The sequence below is a fragment of the Canis lupus genome, chromosome 22 (genome assembly GCF_003254725.2).
Source record: "Canis lupus dingo isolate Sandy chromosome 22, ASM325472v2, whole genome shotgun sequence".
Lineage (NCBI taxonomy): Eukaryota > Metazoa > Chordata > Mammalia > Carnivora > Canidae > Canis > Canis lupus.
In genome coordinates this window covers 52312210-52330766 of record NC_064264.1, presented here as the reverse complement: position 1 = coordinate 52330766, position 18557 = coordinate 52312210, and the positions used below count along the sequence as shown (strand labels likewise).

Here is an 18557-nt window from a genome sequence, read left to right as displayed (position 1 = left end):
TGGACTTGGAGTTGAGACCTCTAGGCTCTTTCCCAACCTTCGAGCAGGAATTTCCAGGGGCCTAGACTCTATGTGTTTTAAAGCTTCCAGGTAATTTATGATGTAGCCAGAATTGAGAGACACATACATATACATTGCAGTCAGTTTTCTAAAGTCATTTAAAGCATCGTAACCACCTTCTGATGACCACCTTTTGGCTACTTCTTATACATAGGGGTGCTTACACAGCGGTGCTGACCCCTGGTGGAAACAAGGTACCCAAGTGACACAATCAGAGACCTGGACCACTCGGGGATATGTAAGCTTTGCAATGACAGATTTGGGCAAGGCTCCAGGTTGCCTCTCATTTAAGGGAGCGGGAAAGAAAACTCAATGGTCGTGGGATCACAGCACATCCAGATGCAGATCCTAACCCAAAAGAGATGCACACAAAGGAAAAAACAGTGACAGCAGAGAAGAGAGTACCAAGGTGGGGTAAAATGAAAAAAATAGGCTCTTGTATCCACTCAAGCTCAATTACTAGTCTCTTATCCCCTCATAAACGTGAGTGATAGTTTAAATCCCATCTGCCAAGGTTTTAATTTACATGCCCTATATTCTATTTTAAGGGTTCCCAGGCTTTCCAAATGAGTACACGATTTTCTTCCTTTTTAGCGGCCCCTTTTTCCCCCATTGAAATACATTGCAACGGCTTGCTTTTTTTTCTTGGAAGTTTTTCTGGTTTCCTATTCCCTGTTGCCCCAACAAAATACTCCTCAAGCAGCTTAAAAGCCGTTAACTCACATCCCTTCTAGTTAGATGTTCTCCTGCCTTCTCCCGGTAGAGTCCTGTGTTCTTTCTGGCTGCTGGAAGCAGAGTCCAGGACAGTCCACAGCAGGCACGAGTCCTCCCTTTGGCCACAGCAGGTTGGCTAATGAGCACAGAGAAAGTCTGCAGGTCTGTTCAAAACCCCAACCACCCCAACCCCCACTTCTTTTTAAAGCGAAATGTGTCTACATTTCAAACTCTATCATGGCAGCTGGATACCAGAGAGGAGAGCCTCTGTTCTGCTGGAGGCATTTTCTGGATCTTTTGAGGGTGATTCCATTTCACGTTGCAAGGATTACGTGTCAGTATGTAGGAAAGAGAGAGAGAGAGAGAGAACACTGAGAATTGGGAGAGGGAGAGAGAATGGATATTCTAGCAAAGTAATGTGTCTGAGTCCTGGTCGGTCATGCTACCCTAAATAACTTGGACTTGCACTGGCTGGCTTTTGTTCATAAAATGCTAATCCTTTCAGGTACAGATCTATATAAGACATTGTGGATTCAAGGGGGCACAGACATCTCACATCTCTTCTGCTACGGAAGGTAATGTTTAAACTAACAGCTTGAAATTATTTTGAGGGGACTAACACGAACTCATTTGAAAAACTTCCCGAATCTTTAGCAAATACTGATGCACGCTATGTAGCAGACGCTACATCCCACTGACAGTACCAGGTAGAGCACTGTCGATACTTTCTAGATTGCCTTTCAACGCACAGATGGCAGGGGGAAAATTAATTTCTCGTGTCAACTATGGTGATGGGGGAGGGAGTCGTTTCCTTTCATAAGGAAAAGCACACTTAGGATTGGAAAATAATTCTCCTTTGCTTGCATGCAACGTGAGGAACTGCCTTAAATTTAATGCTCAGGGGCCCCTGGTGCTGCGTGAGCATGGTTTGCATGGCCACCCTCCTAGGTTCAGACAGAATGGTTGCTGCCCTATATGAGATGCTGTGCATGGCTTACCTCTCTTAATTCCCACAACCACCATTGGAGTAGGTGTCCCCATTATCTTCCTCTCCAACGAGAGGCCTACCTGGCAGGGCGGGGTGTGCTGAGATTCAGAGGCAGGCTCCTCACCCAGCGTGGAGGCTTGCCCACTGAAGACGCCGTGCGTACTCATAAACAACCAGGCTGCATCTTTTAGGGGAACAGTTCATTTCCTGGAGTTGGGGAAACTTGAAAGGAATGAACAATTATCTGCAAGAGAAAGAACTTCTGCTCGGAGGCACAGACCCGCAGAGCACTCCGGCTGGTTTGGTTAGCTGGAGAAGTGGGGCAAACATTGGATCGTTGGGTCCTAAAGGAAGTGAAAATGTTAAATCACTTTCACAGGGATCTCATTTGTTTGTCGATGCTGCTGCGCATTAACGCATTAACGGGAGGGACACTCGACCTGCCCAGGTGCAGAGCGGAATGACATTTGCCTCAGGGGCTGTGCTTTCTTGCATTTTGTCATTTTGTCTGTTTGCTCACGGATCAAGCCAATGCCCGGGGGCTTCTGGTCAGCTAGTCGGGAATGGTACTGCCCGTGTGTCTGGTTGCTATCCCCAGGTGGTGGGGGTGTGGAGACTAACTCAGGAAGGTAAACACAGGCGAGGAAAATCATTCATATTTTGTGGGAAAAAAAAAAGACTAGAAAATATCCCTGTGGCAGCTAAGCATTATGAGTAATTTCAGGGCAAAGTAGGCAAGGGCAGCCCAGGCTGAACAAGCCCACCCAAGGTGCACCTGCCGGGTGGTTTAGGACGGAGATTCTGCAGCTGAACCTCCTGGGTTGGATTCTGGGCTTCGCCACTGCTCTTGGGCTGCTTTTCAAGCTCTCTGTGCCTGGATTGCTCGCATCTGAGAAAAGGCATAAGAATAGCATCTACTTCATAGGGGCTATTGCTAGGACTAGACGAATCGATACACTTAAAGCACCGGGCCGGGCCGGGCACCAGCACACGCCCTGCAGTGATGTCATGGGTTACTATTTTGATGCCGATCAGTGATCCCCACAGCCAGGTCTCCTCTCCTAAATCAAGTGCTTTTCATCTCTGTACGCATCACTTTCCCCCTGCTGTTTCCCAGCACAGCCCTAGGAGGCCCTAAGAAGTCGCAGCAGACACTTATTATCCCGTGTTCGCTGATGAGGAAATGTCTCAGGAGGGGATTAAGTGAGCTGCCAAGTGCCCGAGTGGGGAACCGGGCCAGGCTCCTGGCTCAACCCCCAGCGCTTTCTTGCAATATAGCCTCAGATGAGAAGGGAGCAGCCCTGTGTTTGGTTCAAATCCTGCCTTCTCATCCACGATGTCATTAACCCCTCAATCCACACGGTAGCCCCGATGGCAGATGCGCTGCTCGATCAGAGTTTCTTCATTAAGATTCAGTTCCAAAGGCTACTGGAAATACATTTTAGACCCCAGCGACGTCGCGCCTGTCCTCCGGCGACACTTGCTCTGTTTTTGCATTTCTTGGTGCACAGAACAGGTGCGGTGATGTTTAATGGTCCCCCTCTCCTTTGCTCTGCAAAACGAGGGTGGCAGCTCCTTGGGTAGCTGCTTTGCTCACCCGGGGATCTAAGCTGAAAAGCAGGGGTTCTTTTCGGCTCAGCAGATGCTAAGGCGATAAGCTGCACCTTTTAGAGCCTCTGGGAGGCTCAGCCAGCCGGGGCTGAGCCTATCCGGTTCTCTGCTCTCCAGCGGCTGCAGGTATGGACGTGTGTCTGAGCCCCGAGCAGCAGCCCGGGCGCCTGCGGGAAGCACCATGCACCCCAGATGGCTGCTTGGAGCCGGCAGTGGAGGGGTCTCTCCAGGAGGATGGCACCGGGGGACACCCAGGAGGTAACATCCTTCCTCTGTTGCTTTCCTGGCCATGATATTTTCCAATTAACTTCAGTGATAAGAATCCCCATCTCCTTTTAACTCTAGATTGTTCCTGTAGTGAAGCTTAGTAGAAAAGTGCCTTATGCAAGCATAAGCACGGCATTAAAAGTAATCCCTATTTTTTCATTATTTTCTTATCTAAGTCCACAAATTTGTCTTAGCCTGTGTGTAAATCTCAGATAGTTATATTTTTGTAACGAGCCCTTTAAAAAAAAAAAAAGACTTTATTTACTTATTGATGAGAGACAGAGAGAGAGGCAGAGGGAGAAGCAGGCTCCCTGCAGGGAGCCCGATGTGGGACTCATCCCAGGACCCCAGGATCATGACATGAGGCAGATGCTCAATCACTGAGCCACCCAGGTGTCCCTGTAACAAGCACTTTTAAAAAGCAACAAAATCTTGAGTCATGTCTGCTTTTCGCCAAAATTCTCCTGGCAGATGGGTTGCATTTCTGGACAGGGACTCAGTAGTAACAAATAATAGACATAACAAATAACGTCAGAAAAGCCCAGATATGGTATTTTAAACATGTATAATCATTTAACATGGTAAAATTATGTTCCAACTCAACTAAGACAGGCTTTTACTAAACTAATTTTCGTAAAAAAAGGCAACTCTATCTCTAACGACTGATCTAAAACTCTCAGACTAACATCGATACAATAAATTAAAACATTTAACGTGCAATAAACATGAATTTATTTTTGTTGAACATAGAAGGGTCTTAAGGGAGAATATTTATGCACCTGCGATTCTTTACAATGTTGACTGGGGACATATATCTACTAGCCCAGTCACCTGTGAAATGATGAGCCGTTCCAAATCAACCATTGACTTTTTCTGTCATCTTGAGAGAAAAATAGGTCCCCAGCTGGTGAGACGTGGGAGGAAGGACCTGTCTGAGCCATAGTGGGGGAGGCAAGTCTGCAGGAGCTGGCCTGAGTCCTGGCTGGTCTGGCTGCTCCGAGTCACCTACCCCAGTGACAAAACCTCAGAGGGAAAGGAACAGCCCTGTCCCGACTCCTTGCACTGTGACAGCCTATCCCAGCTCTTGAATTTCAGGGCTTTTTTTTTTTTTTTTTTTAGGGTTGTCGTTAATCATGGCCATTATTTTTTTTTAATTTTTATTTATTTATGATAGTCACAGAGAGAGAGAGAGGCAGAGACATAGGCAGAGGGAGAAGCAGGCTCCATGCACCGGGAGCCTGATGTGGGATTCGATCCCGGGTCTCCAGGATCGCGCCCTGGGCCAAAGGCAGGCACCAAACCGCTGCGCCACCCAGGGATCCCAATCATGGCCATTATTGAAATGTAATGTAAGTTATGAAAATGTACCACTAAATATATTACATAAAAGCCAGAGGTATATTAAAAAACCAAGGTAATAAATACAACTCATTGTGACTTACTTTAATACATTTTAAGATTATCTTTAAGATTGTCTATGCTCTGGAGCTCACTGGTGTCCGTTGCACTGCCTGGTGGAGAGCACTCGTGATGGTGTGCACACCTCTTCCTGGGGGCGTTGGCTGGTGGCTGGAAATCACCATGGTGGGAGCATTCACACCATGGTAATCCTCGAACCCTACAAAACAGGGCATCTTCTTTTTTTTTTTTTTTTTTAAGATTCTATTTATTTATTCATGAGAGACACAGAGAGAGAGAAGCAGGCTCCATGCAAGGAGCCTGACGTTGGACTCGATCCCAGGACTCCAAGATCACGCCCTGGGCAGGCGCCAAACCACTGAGCCACCCGGGCGTCCCTCCTCGACCCCCTATACGACAGGGCTTCTTTCCTGGCAGGCCCCGGTCTCTTCCTCTGCCTTTTTATCTTCTCTCCAATGGTTCAATCGGCCTCTCCGCTCGCAGGAAGATGCGAGAGCCTCTTGGGTCATTCCCAGATAATGCGTAGGGGGTGTTCGATGCCAGGAGTCAGGAGCGGCCGAGGCAGAGCTGGCCGAGGGTCAGCGGCCTCCTTCCCGCCCCTGCAGCCTCCCACAGCCCCTACCGGGACGCCGGCCCACAGCTGCCTCGGTCACTATTATTAGCAGGTTCCTGCAAGCTCGTGAAGGCCCGGGTCTCTGGAAGCTCAGCATTTAGGTCAGGGCACAGACCTCTCCCCCAGCGGTGCAGCTCACACCGCATCACGACCGGGGAGCCAAGAGCAGCGCTGCTCCTCGGGGCTGTGGACGTCTGTGATGCTTGATGACAAACCAGCCACTGCGCTCCACGGCGCTCAAAGGCCGCTCCTCAATCTACTGCACGCCGATCCTTTTTTGCTAACATACAACCAAAATTCAATCCTAGGAAAAGCAAAATGCAAATGCATGCGAGGACAAAATGCAAGCCCTGTTTGTTGTTGTTGTTTTGTTTTGTTTTGTTTTTTGTTCTTATTTGGTAATTGGACATGGTCAAATTGAACTAGAACTGCTCTAGCACGTGTGCTAATCAGGGACACCCGAAATCGCCTGCCTCCGAGGGGCAGACTCCTGATTCGGTTTCTCCAAAGACCCCCTACCGTTCACCCTGTATTCGCACCCCGCCTCCTCCTCTTCCACCTGGAGGGTACTCTGGTTAGAGCACCTCAGATGTTCACTGGCCACTCCTTTTAGCTATTTTCCAAAGCATCCCCCAGGGGTGCCACCTGCGGTTAAAAATGTCCCAGGCGGATCTCAGGGAGCAAAGGCAAGTTTCGTGCAGGTTTCCCTCCAGCTCCTTGCTGCTAATGCCTCCTCAGTGCTGGTACCACAGCCGCTGGGCTCGGCCGGCCCCCCGTGTGCATGTGCTCAGCATCCCCACTTCTGACATTTCCACGCAGCACAGCTCTTTTTATTCTCAAACACTCAGCAAAATCTGCACAATCTCTGCTCCCATGATGTCAGCCCCGATCAGGTGCTCTTTTCCTCTCATTTTATATGATATTTGAGAGCCGCTCATGAGTTCAAAGGGTATTTAAAGCAATTGTAACTTAATAGTCAGAGCTCATCTGACAACCTCCCCCAGCACTGTGGAGCTGGCTCGTCTTTGGGTGACCTGTACCTTTTGAGGAGCTGTTGTAGGAAGGACTTAAGGAACATGCTCCAGCCAACGTGCGGGAATGTTACTTCACTTCAAGACCTAAAAATAGTCAGGTCTGTGTTTGCTTAGGTCCTCATCCAGACAGCTCACTCCTGCCATTCTGTTGGCAAGCTAGCTTTCCCCTGCCATCAAAACACGGGGGTGAGGATGGAGCCACACCTCTCTGTCTTCTGCTACATAGCGGAACGGACCCAGGGCATCCTCTGGCATTTCGTCATCTCACGAAAACATCGCATCTGAACTTCACGTCCCTATCACCCCATATCACTCAGGTTCGTGTTAGTTTGTGGCCACTGTCCTTGCCAGCATCACCTCCTCTCTGTGGGAAAACCACCCACTCCATTCCCATCTTACCAGTTGTAACTCATGTGTACTTGCACTCGATCAACAAATCGTGGAACCTATTTTATTTTCTGCCCCACAGATTCTAACGAGATAGAACCATCTCTTCATAGCCTCCAGAAATTTGTTCCTACAGATTATGCCAGCTACACTCAGGAACAATACCTGTTTGCAGGCACGAAGATTGTTATCCAAGAATCAATAGAGAGCTACGGAGCCGTGGTGTGGCCAGGGGTGAGACAATCATTACATCTGGCATGTCGGGGCTTCTGGGGGCACATTTCCACACTTTGGGGTTGCCTTGGACAGTTGGCCAAGTGCTTTCACGTTCTGGGCTTCTCCAGGGGGGAGTGAGGGTGAGCGGGCGCTTGGCCTTGCAAAAGCAACGACATCTCCCCGGGAAGCCATCCTTCCTCTCCGTGCCATGTTTTCTGAGACACTATTTACATTAAGATAAACCTGAATATATCGGGAAGGAAGATGAAGAATTCATACGAATTTTGGGAATAAAGCCAATCGGAGCCAGTGTTCGTTTCCCGTCCATGCTGTGGGTGTTCCCAAGGAAGCGGGTAGGGAGCCGCCTCCCGGGCTCCCCGCGGCAGCCCCCAAGGGGCGCATGGACATGGGGGAGGCGCCCTGAATCTCCAGTGGGTCCGCTGGCCCCTGGCTTGTGGTCCTGGCTGCTGGCTCCGCTTCTCCCAGCTTCGGTCTGTCCTGGGACGCGGCCGTGTGCTGTCACCCCAGCATGACCCGAGCACCGGCCGGAGCGCTGCGGGTGGGCGCCCCCCCCCCCCCCCCCGGGGTTACTCACCGACGCCGCGCGGGCCAGATGGGGGCTCAGGTTGGTTCGCCTGGGAGGCGGTGCCACTGACCGGGGACAGCGGCCCTCCGGTGCCAGTTTGCTCTGTGAGAGCCTCCGGGTCTGAGCTGCTCCGCGGTTGCTGGGCGGTGGCCCGGGGTGTGGGTGCAAACGCAGACGGAGGCCTCGGAGGTGCGGGGGGCTGTGCCTCTGCCCGGGGTGCTGCTGGCAGGTGGGACGACGGGGGCGAGCGGCGAGGGTGGAGGTGCCAGGGAGCTCCCCGGGCGGGTGGCCTGGGCGCCAGTGGAGGTGATGGTGGGTGACGGCAGGTGAGGACAAGGAGGAGGGACAACAAAGGGCTCCAGGCTCCTAGAGCTGCCCCCCGCCCCCCAGCTCAGGAAGCTCCGTGTTGGCCCCCGCGTGGCGAGCGTGATTCCCTCCTGCGGAGTCCTCTTGTTTGGCGCCCCGCGGGGCTACTAGTGTATCTGGCGAATGGGCAGCCGCGCCGAAGGACACGGGGGGCGGGGGGTGCTCCTGGCACCTGCTCCCCCGCCAAGGGCGGCTTGTGCGGGTGGGGACACGCCTCCCCGCGTGAGCGCAAGGCCCCGGGGGCAGCTGGGGAAGCCGTCGAGGCTCCGGGGGACACTCCTCCTGCCGCCGCCTTCCCTGCCCGCCTGGGCCTTGGGGGCTCTTGGCCGCCAACCTGTGTCACCGCAGGGGCAGAGCAGCCGCACGGAGGCGCGACGCCCGGAAAACACCCCCCGCAGACCCGCGATCGTCTGCTTCGCATCTCAGGATGCAAGTGGCCACCCCGGGGCGCGTCCTCTCGCGGAGCCCTGCCCGGCCTCCCTGCCCCGCGGCGCAGACCCCGCCCTTGGTGCCCCCGTGGGGGGTCGAGGGAACCTTGGAGCTTCTCTCTCTCTTTTTTTTTATAAATTTATTTTTTATTGGTGTTCGATTTGCCAACATACAGAATAACACCCAGTGCTCATCCCGTCAAGGGCCCCCCCCAGTGCCCGTCACCCACTCACCCCCACCCCCGCGCTCCTCCCCTTCCAACACCCCTAGTTCGTTTCCCAGAGTTAGGGGTCTTCATGCTCTGTCTCCCTTTCTGATATTTCCCACTCATTTTTCTCCTTTCCCCTTTATTCCCTTTCACTATTTTTTATATTCCCCAAATGAATGAGACCATAGAATGTGTGTCCTTCTCCGACTGACTTACTTCACTCAGCATCATCCCCTCCAGGTCCATCCACGTCGAAGCAAATCGGGGGTATTTGTCGTTTCTGATGGCTGAGGAATATTCCATTGTATACATAAACCACATCTTCTTTCTCCATTCATCTTTCGATGGACACCGAGGCTCCTTCCACAGTTTGGCTACTGTGGCCATTGCTGCTAGAAACGTCGGGGTGCAGGTGTCCCGGCCTTTCACTGCGTCTGCATCTTTCTCTATGAAAAGTCCTCTGAACTCATTCGCCTGCTGTTTAGCATCTCGCTGCTCCTCAGGGTGTGGTCCGTGGGCCGCGGCCCTGCTGTCGCCCAGCGGCTCCCGGAGCCCCCGCCCCCCCGCACCCCGCGCCCCGCCCCAGGCCCCCCGCGGGCGCTGCAGCCTGCGCAGCCGGGCGCGGACCGTCTGGTCTGCTTCTTACCCGACCGCTTAAAAAGACGGGCCGCCGGGCGGTCGAGGCAGCCGACCAAGTTCCAGCCGACCCGAGCTTGAGGAAGGGAGTCAGGAGCGACGCGGTGAAGACGCCCGGCACCGTCCAGGAGCGGGGTGCGGGCGGCGAGGCGGCGCCGAGGCAGAGGTGGCCGCCCCCGGCCTCCTCCGGGACCTGCAGGAGCCCCGCGGACCGTCCTCTCCGCGGCCCGCTCCCAGCCTCGGGCAGAGGTGGCTTAGCCAGGCCGGGTGTCCAGCCCGGGCCCAAATAGGGCGTGGAGGGCCTGTTGGGATTCTCATGAGCCCCTCGACACGCTGCAACCATTACTAGCATCTCTTGTGGTGTTTCGCGTGGGGAACTGGAAGGGGGGTCCGGTGGCCACTGCTTTCCCGTATTCCGATGCTCAAGTGACAACTGCAAATTTTTTTTAGGCTATGGCTTTGTGTCAGTATTTGGAGGAACACACAGAAGAACTCAATCTCCAAGATGCTAAAATACTTGAAATCGGTGCTGGACCAGGCCTTGTCTCCATCGTGGCCAGTATTTTAGGTTTGTCAGTTTCCTCCTGACTTTGTCTCAGAGCACCTGGACTTTGACAGCAGTGATAGCAGCGCTTTCCGCGTGGCCAAGTGTGACTCAGGTGCTTGGCCATGATTTCACTTACTGAATCCCCCAAAATGTCATGAACTAGGAATTAGTACTGTGAACCCAGAATTAAGATAATCGCACATTAGAGAGAGGTCGGGGGACTTGCCCACCTCACCAATGACTGTGTGAGGAAGTGGAGATTCTGGGGCTGTGACTCCCCCACCCCCTGTTGTAAACAGCTGTGTTAGGCTGTCTCCTGTTTTTCCTTGCAAATATTGTAACTAACATTTTGAAGAAAAATAAGTGGGTTAATCCAAGGTGGAGGCAGATTGATGACCCAAATGCAGGTTGTGAGTTCCTGGGTGCTAAGCAAGAGGTGGGTACAGATGTGGTGTACTTTTGCCTGCGCTACTACAGATCTTCTTCTATTAAAATCAATCTGGAAATGGGGTGGTCCACTTAGTGAACTATTGTCACTAGCTTTAAAACATCTAGCAATTAATTTAACAAATTTATGTTGGAGACAGTCATACACAATAGATGAAATCTTCAGGTAAGGAGAGTTTTACAAGGGAAAACATGATAGATTATTATATTAAGCAGCTAATTATCCTGAAATCTCTCAACACCGCACCACTGTTTTATTCTATGTCAGTGGTTCACAACCAAATGTGATTTAGCCCAGAAGGACATTTGCCCACATCTAGAGAAGACATTTTTGATCTTCATGACCTGGGGGTGGAGTCGGTGGGGGGCGGGGGGCAGTGGTGGGAGTGGGGTAGCGACCCCAGACTCTGCATCGGACAGTGCACAGGGCAGAGCTATCGCAGGAAAGAATTACCCAAGGGGATTGGGTCAAAATGTCCTGCCCACCTGTCAAAGGGGACAAAGCTGAGAAAGCGCAGCTCCATTTCTTGTGTTCTCTCTGAGTGCATCTGTCCACTGTGGTGGCCTGAGTGTCTCCTGGTAATTATTAGTTTCTCTCTTTATCTCTTAGGGGCTCAAGTCACAGCAACGGATTTGCCTGATGTCCTAGGAAACCTTCAGTATAATCTTTTGAAGAACACAGTAAAGCGTACGGCACATCTGCCGGAAGTGAGAGAACTGGTTTGGGGAGAGAGCCTGGAGCAGCACTTCCCCAAGTCAACGTTTCATTACGACTACGTTCTGGCCTCGGATGTGGTTTACCACCACTACTTCCTGGACAAGCTGCTCACCACCATGGTGTACCTTTGTCAGCCAGGCACGGTGTTGCTTTGGGCAAACAAATTCAGGTTCAGCACCGATTACGAATTCTTAGATAAATTCAAGCAAGTTTTTGATACAACACTCTTGGCTGAATTTCCAGAGTCATCAGTCAAAGTTTTCAAAGGAATACTAAAATGGGATTAAATTAAACAAAATGCCTTTCAAAACATTCAGTGTCTTTTGAGCAGTGTTGGAAACTGTACTGTCAACAAAAGACTGTGAGATCGAGAAGGTAGTGCATACCTAGAATAAGCATAGTTTAATATTCTGGCATCTTTCTAAAATAACCCATTTAAGATTATTTTAGGCCAATCTAAATATCTACAATGAATAATATGAGAACATAAAAGTAGCTGTGCTGGTTTCCAAAAACTCTCAATTGTTCAATAAACTTTACATGTATAAATTTGTAAACAAGTGGATTTCCCCCGTTATTTCCACTGTGAATTTGTTAACACACGTTTGTCACAGGCTTTTAAAACTGAGGCTGATAGGATCCTTCTATCTGTTTTATAGATTTTAGCTGTAGCAAAAGGAATGGCTACTGAGTGATGAAACCAGTAACAGGCTTACCATTGATTAAAAGTGAAAAATACGGGAATGGAACCGGAATAAGGAAATGGATACTGTCTTAGGAACTTCCTGAGAATCCACTCTATGGATACTCTGCTTCTGTGCCAATGAATTGGCCGGACCATTTCAAGTTAGATGTCTGGATTGTCTGTTTCCCACACACACAAATTTACGATTAGTTTCTAGAAAAGTAGGAAAGAATCAAATTTTTGTCCCGATAAAAGAAGGCTACAAAAAAAATCTAAAACAAACATCACGATTATAAAATGTTAAAAGCTTCTTCTCTGATAAGGGAAAAAAATTAAAAATCCAGCTACCACCGTTTCTCATGCTAGAGGCTTTGGGCAATGTAGGAAAGCAGAGGAAGAACACGCACATTTAGAACGGAAGGGATGCTATTTGTGGATGATGCAATTGTTTATGTAAGCCAGGGTCAGCAAACCTTTTCTGTAAAGGGCCAGCCAATAAATATCTTCAGGCCACATACCCTCTCTACAGAATATGTGTATATGTGTGTGTGTGTGTGTGTGTATATATATATATATATATATATATATATATATATATATATATTTTACAGCCATTAAAAAAAATTCAAGACCCACTCTTAGCTTGCAGACACTGTGAAAAGCAGGCTACAGATCAGATTAAACGCGTAGACCCTGGTTTGCTGACCCTGGGGCTGTGGATCATCTACAGTGGAATTCCTGGGACTCATATAAGTTGATCAAGGTTGCCAAGTGTCAATATAGAAAGCTCAGCAGTATTACAGCATGGGACCTGATGCCTAAATCTCTTCTTAGACTTCTAAGTGGATTTCTTTCACATTTCCAGGACAAAAAGAGATGATGATCATATGCTTATTCCATTATGTTCTAAATGGATAGAAGTCTACCCTTTTAGAAAAGCCAGACTACAATTATAGACTCTTTCTTCAAGCTTTTATAGAAAAACTTAAATATATTGAAAGTTTGAATCATACACTTTAAATCATACACTTTAAATGTGTGCAGTTCATTGGTATGGCAACTATAACAATAATGCTGCGTAAGGAAGTAGGTGAAAGAATCATGGCCCCCCACCCTCACCCCATATGGATTTTTAATTCCCGGCAAATCTCCTTTTATGTGTACCTCCACCTACTTCTCCAGTTCTGTATTAATTTGACAGAAATAATAGATATCCTTTCTTCTGTATATTTGGTTCACATACATAGGACACATAACCATAATGGTTTATCACATTTAAAAATATATTTTATTTAATATAAAATTTTATACTAAGTATTTTGGTATTACATAGTAATATGTTGAAAAATGCGGTGTTCCAACTTCCATGTGTTTCTTAAATGTCATGATATTTATTTTGGGGTTCGTCTGAATCGAGACCCAGATGAGGTCCATGTCTGACTCACTGACTGGCTGGCATGTATCTGAAATCTCTTTTGACCTGCGGCTTCTCCCTCCCTCTTGCTTTTTCCTCTGGCCACTTATCTGCTGAAGAATACGAGTTGTCTGTCCTGCAGCATTTCTACCCGCTGCGTTTTGCTGGCTGCATCACCAGGGTATATTTCAGAATGTCCCTCCATCCTGTCCTTCCTGTAAATTGTACATTTTATTTTATTTTTATTTTTTTATTTTTATTTTTTTTAATTTATGATAGTCACACACAGAGAGAGAGAGGCAGAGACACAGGCAGAGGGAGAAGCAGGCTCCGTGCACCGGGAGCCCGACGTGGGACTCGATCCTGGGTCTCCAGGATCGCGCCCTGGGCCAAAGGCAGGCACCAAACCGCTGCGCCACCCAGGGATCCCTAAATTGTACATTTTAATGACAGTTTTGGGACTACCCATGCCAAGCCCAGCTTGGACCAAACTCCAGCCAAGTTATACTGAGTGAAAGAAATGATTGTTTTTGGAAGCCATGGAGTTTTGAAGTTTGGAAGTAGCTCGGTAGACAGATCATTGAGGCACATAGGTTAGTGACTTTTAAAATCACACATGAGAGGAGAATTATAGAAGACATTTCCAGCTGTCTACTCACATTTTGGATATGATGTGGCATCATAGTTGGAGTCTACAAGAACTTTCATTTCATGACTGGAAATGCAGGCAGTCTCCTAACTGCAGAGTGGAAACAGACATCTGGCTTTGATACTGCAACTGTAATTATTCATGTTTCACCCTTGAGAGGATGTGGCTTCAGTAAATTATGCACTTGCTTGTTGATTCTTTGAAATCCTCTCACAAAAGCAGGGGTTCTAAGTGACACTAACACGGTACCTTTGCGGGAGGGGTGCGGCTGGCCTGTTGTCGGGTGCTGTGCAGTGAGCCTTGGCCCTCCCACTGCCTGCGTGCTCTGGGAAGGCTGCTACTGCAGGTGAGACACCCTGGGCCCTTCCCCAGAGAGCAGTGCTTACACCTCCTGCTTCTTTCCAGCTTCCTCATTCAATTATTGCTAATATAGTTTTTTCCTCTTGTTAACTATGTTCATACTAATGAATTTTGGAGCTTATTCTTCCTTTCTTATTCCTTAAGGAAGTCTCTGTTCAAGGGTTTTTTGGTTTTGTTTTCTTTTTTAAGATGGGGAAATCAAAAGCATTTCTCCTTTCCATCTCTATGCATATACTTCTCTGACCTAATTCCTACAGAGAAAGACAAAAACATACCTTTTAATGCTGGGCCACTGAGAATACAGAGAAAGAAACACTGCAGAAGAAGACTCAATTTAATTCAGATTCAATAAATTTTGAGTTGGAACAGACACACTGAATATATTGCCTGAATTTTCTGGATGACACCCATGGAGGTCAAGTGATGTGGCTCATCAGGGCCTGAGCCAGGACTAGAGAGCAGAGACCTGGGCTGGGACTCCAGCCATGTGGTCTAGACATCTCATCATCAGAGGAGAGAAGGAGGGGACCAGGCCATGCTCTTCCAGGGCCAGACAAGATACCTGCAGGGGTGAGAAATCCCACGATGGCAAAGCTCCTACATATGACAACTGGAAACCCGTCACTGGAAAAGGGCCAGAGACCTGTACTGAGCACACACTCTGGACCATCTCTAATGTTTAAGAAGTACCTGGCCCCTAGAGTTGTCTTTAGTGGACGTGGTGCAAAAATTGGCTACCATTACCAGAAACAGGAAAACTGTCCCTGGCTTTTTAAATTACTATTTCATATCCACATCCTGTTAATTAACGGTAGTGATTTTACTGAGGACACATTCTTCTAGAGCTTATTTGGATCCAGCTGCTACCCCAGAGGTAGTGTGTTCAGAACAGAAACCAGAGGCAGACAGGAAAGCTTTGTTGAACTGCCACGAGGTCACAGCCTCTAACCACGGGTTCCCCTTATGCAGCTGATCTTTCTAGAAATCACAGTTCAAAGCAGATTTTGCCAGTCTGTGGATGTACCTCCAATTTCCATAGCAAACCAATCTTCATTCTAAAATTTTACCACCTGTAGAAGGCTTTAGTCCCAATAGAAGAGATAAGTAGTAATTAGAGAAGTTTTTGTTACAGCTGAAAACCAGGAAGTGGCTTATTGAGCCTTAAACAAAACAAAGCAAAACAAAACAAAAAACAAAACAAAACTTGCCTGAAAATATTCATGCTTTACTGAACGTACTAAAAAGTTTCATTATTTCACTACCTCCTTCTGAAAACACACAGGTCAATTGTTTGTTTTTTAGTACTAAACAGAGGGAGGCTGGGAGGCCACCGATTCACAGCATCACACACAGGCCGCCACTAACTGAACCTGTTGAGAGGGCCCAACTGCTCCCTGTACCTGAAGTGCCACATTGTTCTTGAGTATATCCAAAAGCCACCAGGGGCTGAATTCTTTTTCAGGAGGGATGAGGTGAGGAAGGTGGAAAGGGTGGTTCTTAACTTCTGGCCCCATCTGAGCTCTCAGGCAAGACAGGATCTAGCAGAGAGGAAAATGGTTGAGGCTGGAATTTAAAACAAAAGTTTTTGGTTCAGATGGTAAGGAGGCCCTCAATAACAGCAGAATCAGTGTATCCAGAAGGCAGTGCTGGAATTCGCCTCATGAACTAGGGAGTTTCTTCTTGGCATCCAAGTCCTTTTTAATTTCTTTTAGTTTTTTAGCCATGTTTGGTATGTCAATAGTTCTGAGCCAGATACATTCCAACCACATTGCCAAAAGTAAATACAAACAGGAACTGGAGCATGGTGTTGGCGCAGAGGGCGCGAAGTGTGGCAGCAGCTCCGTGGGCCGGTCCAAGCCTGCCGCTCCCCGAACGAGGGGCGGAACCCGCCCTAACCTTAAATTTATATTAAAATTGGACATAGATTCATGTGGTTAAAAAAAAAAGAGTAATGTCCATGATCATGGGGGATGTGATGTTTCAAACTGCTATCCCATCTCTAGCTCCGCGTTTGCCTGGAAAGCCAGCAGCCCGGCAATCACCGGAGAGAGCTGAACAGGGGTGAGAGCTCCTCCCAAGCTTTACTTGTCTCTCCCTAGAAAACCCCATGTGCAAGGCCATTTTTATTTACCTAGATTCAGCTCTCCTTGGGCTGAGAGGCCTTTACCCGAGGGGGTGTTTGTCTTGATAATTATAGGCAACTGTGTAATTTTGTGGCTGCCTGAGATGGTGAAAAGTTGGGGTTAATCAAAAGGCTTAAAAAGAAAAGCTAGGAAATAAGATGTTCATAGAGGATTTGAAATCTGGGTATCTACATCCTAGGGCTGCACACATCCGATGAAGAACCTGAGAGGACTTAAGCTTCCACTTCTGGCTGCCCCTGGGGCTCTGTGCAAATGGGCAGTACTTACTAGGAATGGTAAAACCTGAATTATAAAACAAACTCTATAATGAATGAAGCAGTCACCCTACCTTTCTGTGCCTCTCAACTTCCTCATTGGAATGAACATATATACACGGGAACCTGTATAATTGGGGATGAAAGTATTGTGTGTTTGTGAGAAAATACGCATGTGGTTGTTCATGGACAGACTTTAAATTCTAGATGGCTCAGAAACTGTTTGCAAAATATTTGCATGCATATTTGCATTTGCTCATAAAGCTCTGATGTTTTTACCATATAAGGGGGTCAAAATTACCCCAAAACCAGTTGTGAGACTGGATGATTAACTGAGAGGTCTTTCATAATAGCAAATTCTACAGGAATAAGATTTAAAAACCATACACACACACAAACACATTTGCTGTGAGTAGAGGCTTTTCAATTATTGTCTACGTGTGTCTTTTTTATTATATAGGAAGGATGAGAGAAGTATAGTAGCCAGAAAGATAAAAATAATAAAAAGCCAAAAACTTTCACAAAAGTTAATCACATAAGAATTGGCAATATATTCAAATAACTGCAAGCCTATAGGAAATATAAATTACCTCATGTTGAGAATTTGTCTATTGATTTAATATATTATTTCTGTTCTAACCCCAAATTTTATTTATGAAAAATTAAGACCAACTTTAAGAAGCTTTAATATTCACTTTTATTATTTATAAAAAAAATTAAGGTATCAGAATGCATATGGTATATACTGTGATCTTGGTTTTGCACATTTATTCACGTGTTTACATTATTTCAACTTTAATAAACATACCATATGTGTGTCTTTACAATACCTGATAAAGATTTAGCTGTCTGGCACTTATACATGTATTATTAATTCATTCTGATGCTCTGCATGTCAAGAGGATGTTAAAAATGATTGACCTGAAATAACTCCAAGATGAAGATTTAGATTTAGTGAAGCAGTTATGCTCCAGCAACTGCTACACATTTATTTGTGTCGGTTTTATTTTTCCCCCTTAATTGAATGTAAACTTTTGCAAAAAAAAAAAAAAAAAAAAAAAAGAAAGAAAGAAAAAAGAAAAAGAAAAAGAAAAAGAAAAAGAAAAAGAAAAAGAAAAAGAAAAAGAAAAAGAAAAAGAAAAAAATTTCTGGAAATGAGGTTCTGTTACTTTTAGTCTGATAAATAATTTGAGCTACGCTTAATGTAGCTTTTTAAGGCCTTCATACAATTGAAAAAATTAAAGTTGAGCATGTTAAAACCCTGTTCATTTATAAAATAAAAAATAGAATTTTACAGGTTTGCAGTTAAAAGTCACTGTTCAAAACCTATCATGCATGTAATAGCTGCAACCCAAATGAAAGTCCTTGGTGCTGGCAGTCAGGGCACAGCCCGTCGCCAGCAATGTGAGGCATTAAAAAAACACCATGATGTCAGAGGTCTAGGTTACATGTATTAAGCCACACGCCAGCAAATTCTCTGATAAATACACATCATTTTAATAATCAGTATTTGATAGCGGATGAAAACATGCATTAAGACTAAAAATGCCACAAATTTGTTTTTATATCCATTCACTATAAAACTTTCTTTTTTAAAATTTAAAGTCTTAGTTCCTATTTTAGAATACACAATAATCAGGAGGATACATGATGGGGAGCCAGTTTTCAGTAAAAGATGCACAATGGGTCCATCCAAGTAACTTCATCAGCTATAACAAAACACAAAAGCGTAGTATTATAGAACAGTTTTTAAGATCAATATTCAAAAAAGTCTGTATCTAACAATAATAGAGTACTAGCACGTA

At 46.9% G+C, this 18557-nt stretch overlaps 2 protein-coding genes and 1 pseudogene across 3 annotated transcripts in view; 1 reads left to right on the top strand and 2 right to left on the bottom strand.

Annotated features, from left to right (window-relative positions):
* The first annotated feature begins 1288 nt into the window (after positions 1 to 1288).
* METTL21C (methyltransferase 21C, AARS1 lysine) lies at positions 1289 to 11806 on the top strand. Its single transcript, XM_025441271.3, has 5 exons — positions 1289 to 1349; positions 3491 to 3631; positions 7176 to 7327; positions 9985 to 10102; positions 11139 to 11806. Exons 2-5 carry the CDS (start codon positions 3502 to 3504, stop codon positions 11531 to 11533), a joined length of 795 nt encoding a protein of 264 aa, XP_025297056.1. The 5' UTR covers positions 1289 to 1349; positions 3491 to 3501; the 3' UTR covers positions 11534 to 11806.
* Positions 11807 to 13196: 1390 nt separating this feature from the next.
* On the bottom strand, positions 13197 to 16337 carry LOC112655779 (short transmembrane mitochondrial protein 1-like; annotated as a pseudogene).
* Positions 16338 to 17425: 1088 nt separating this feature from the next.
* The window catches only part of TPP2 (tripeptidyl peptidase 2), a 70464-nt gene continuing 69332 nt past the window's right edge, over positions 17426 to 18557 (bottom strand). For both annotated transcript variants that reach the window (XM_025440978.3, XM_025440979.3), the window contains one exon: positions 17426 to 18461. In XM_025440978.3, coding sequence (XP_025296763.1) covers positions 18372 to 18461 — 90 coding nt within the window. In that variant the 3' untranslated portion in view covers positions 17426 to 18371. The remainder of the gene's footprint in view (positions 18462 to 18557) is intronic.

What these genes read in the sequence shown, in the direction of transcription:
- METTL21C (XM_025441271.3), top strand. Translation starts at nt 3,502, where the DNA reads ATGGACGTGTGTCTGAGCCCCGAGCAGCAGCCCGGGCGCCTGCGGGAA. An exon ending in CACCGGGGGACACCCAGGAG is followed by an intron (nt 3,632 to 7,175) that starts GTAACATCCTTC and finishes TCTGCCCCACAG; the next exon opens with ATTCTAACGAGATAGAACCA. An exon ending in GAGCCGTGGTGTGGCCAGGG is followed by an intron (nt 7,328 to 9,984) that starts GTGAGACAATCA and finishes AATTTTTTTTAG; the next exon opens with GCTATGGCTTTGTGTCAGTA.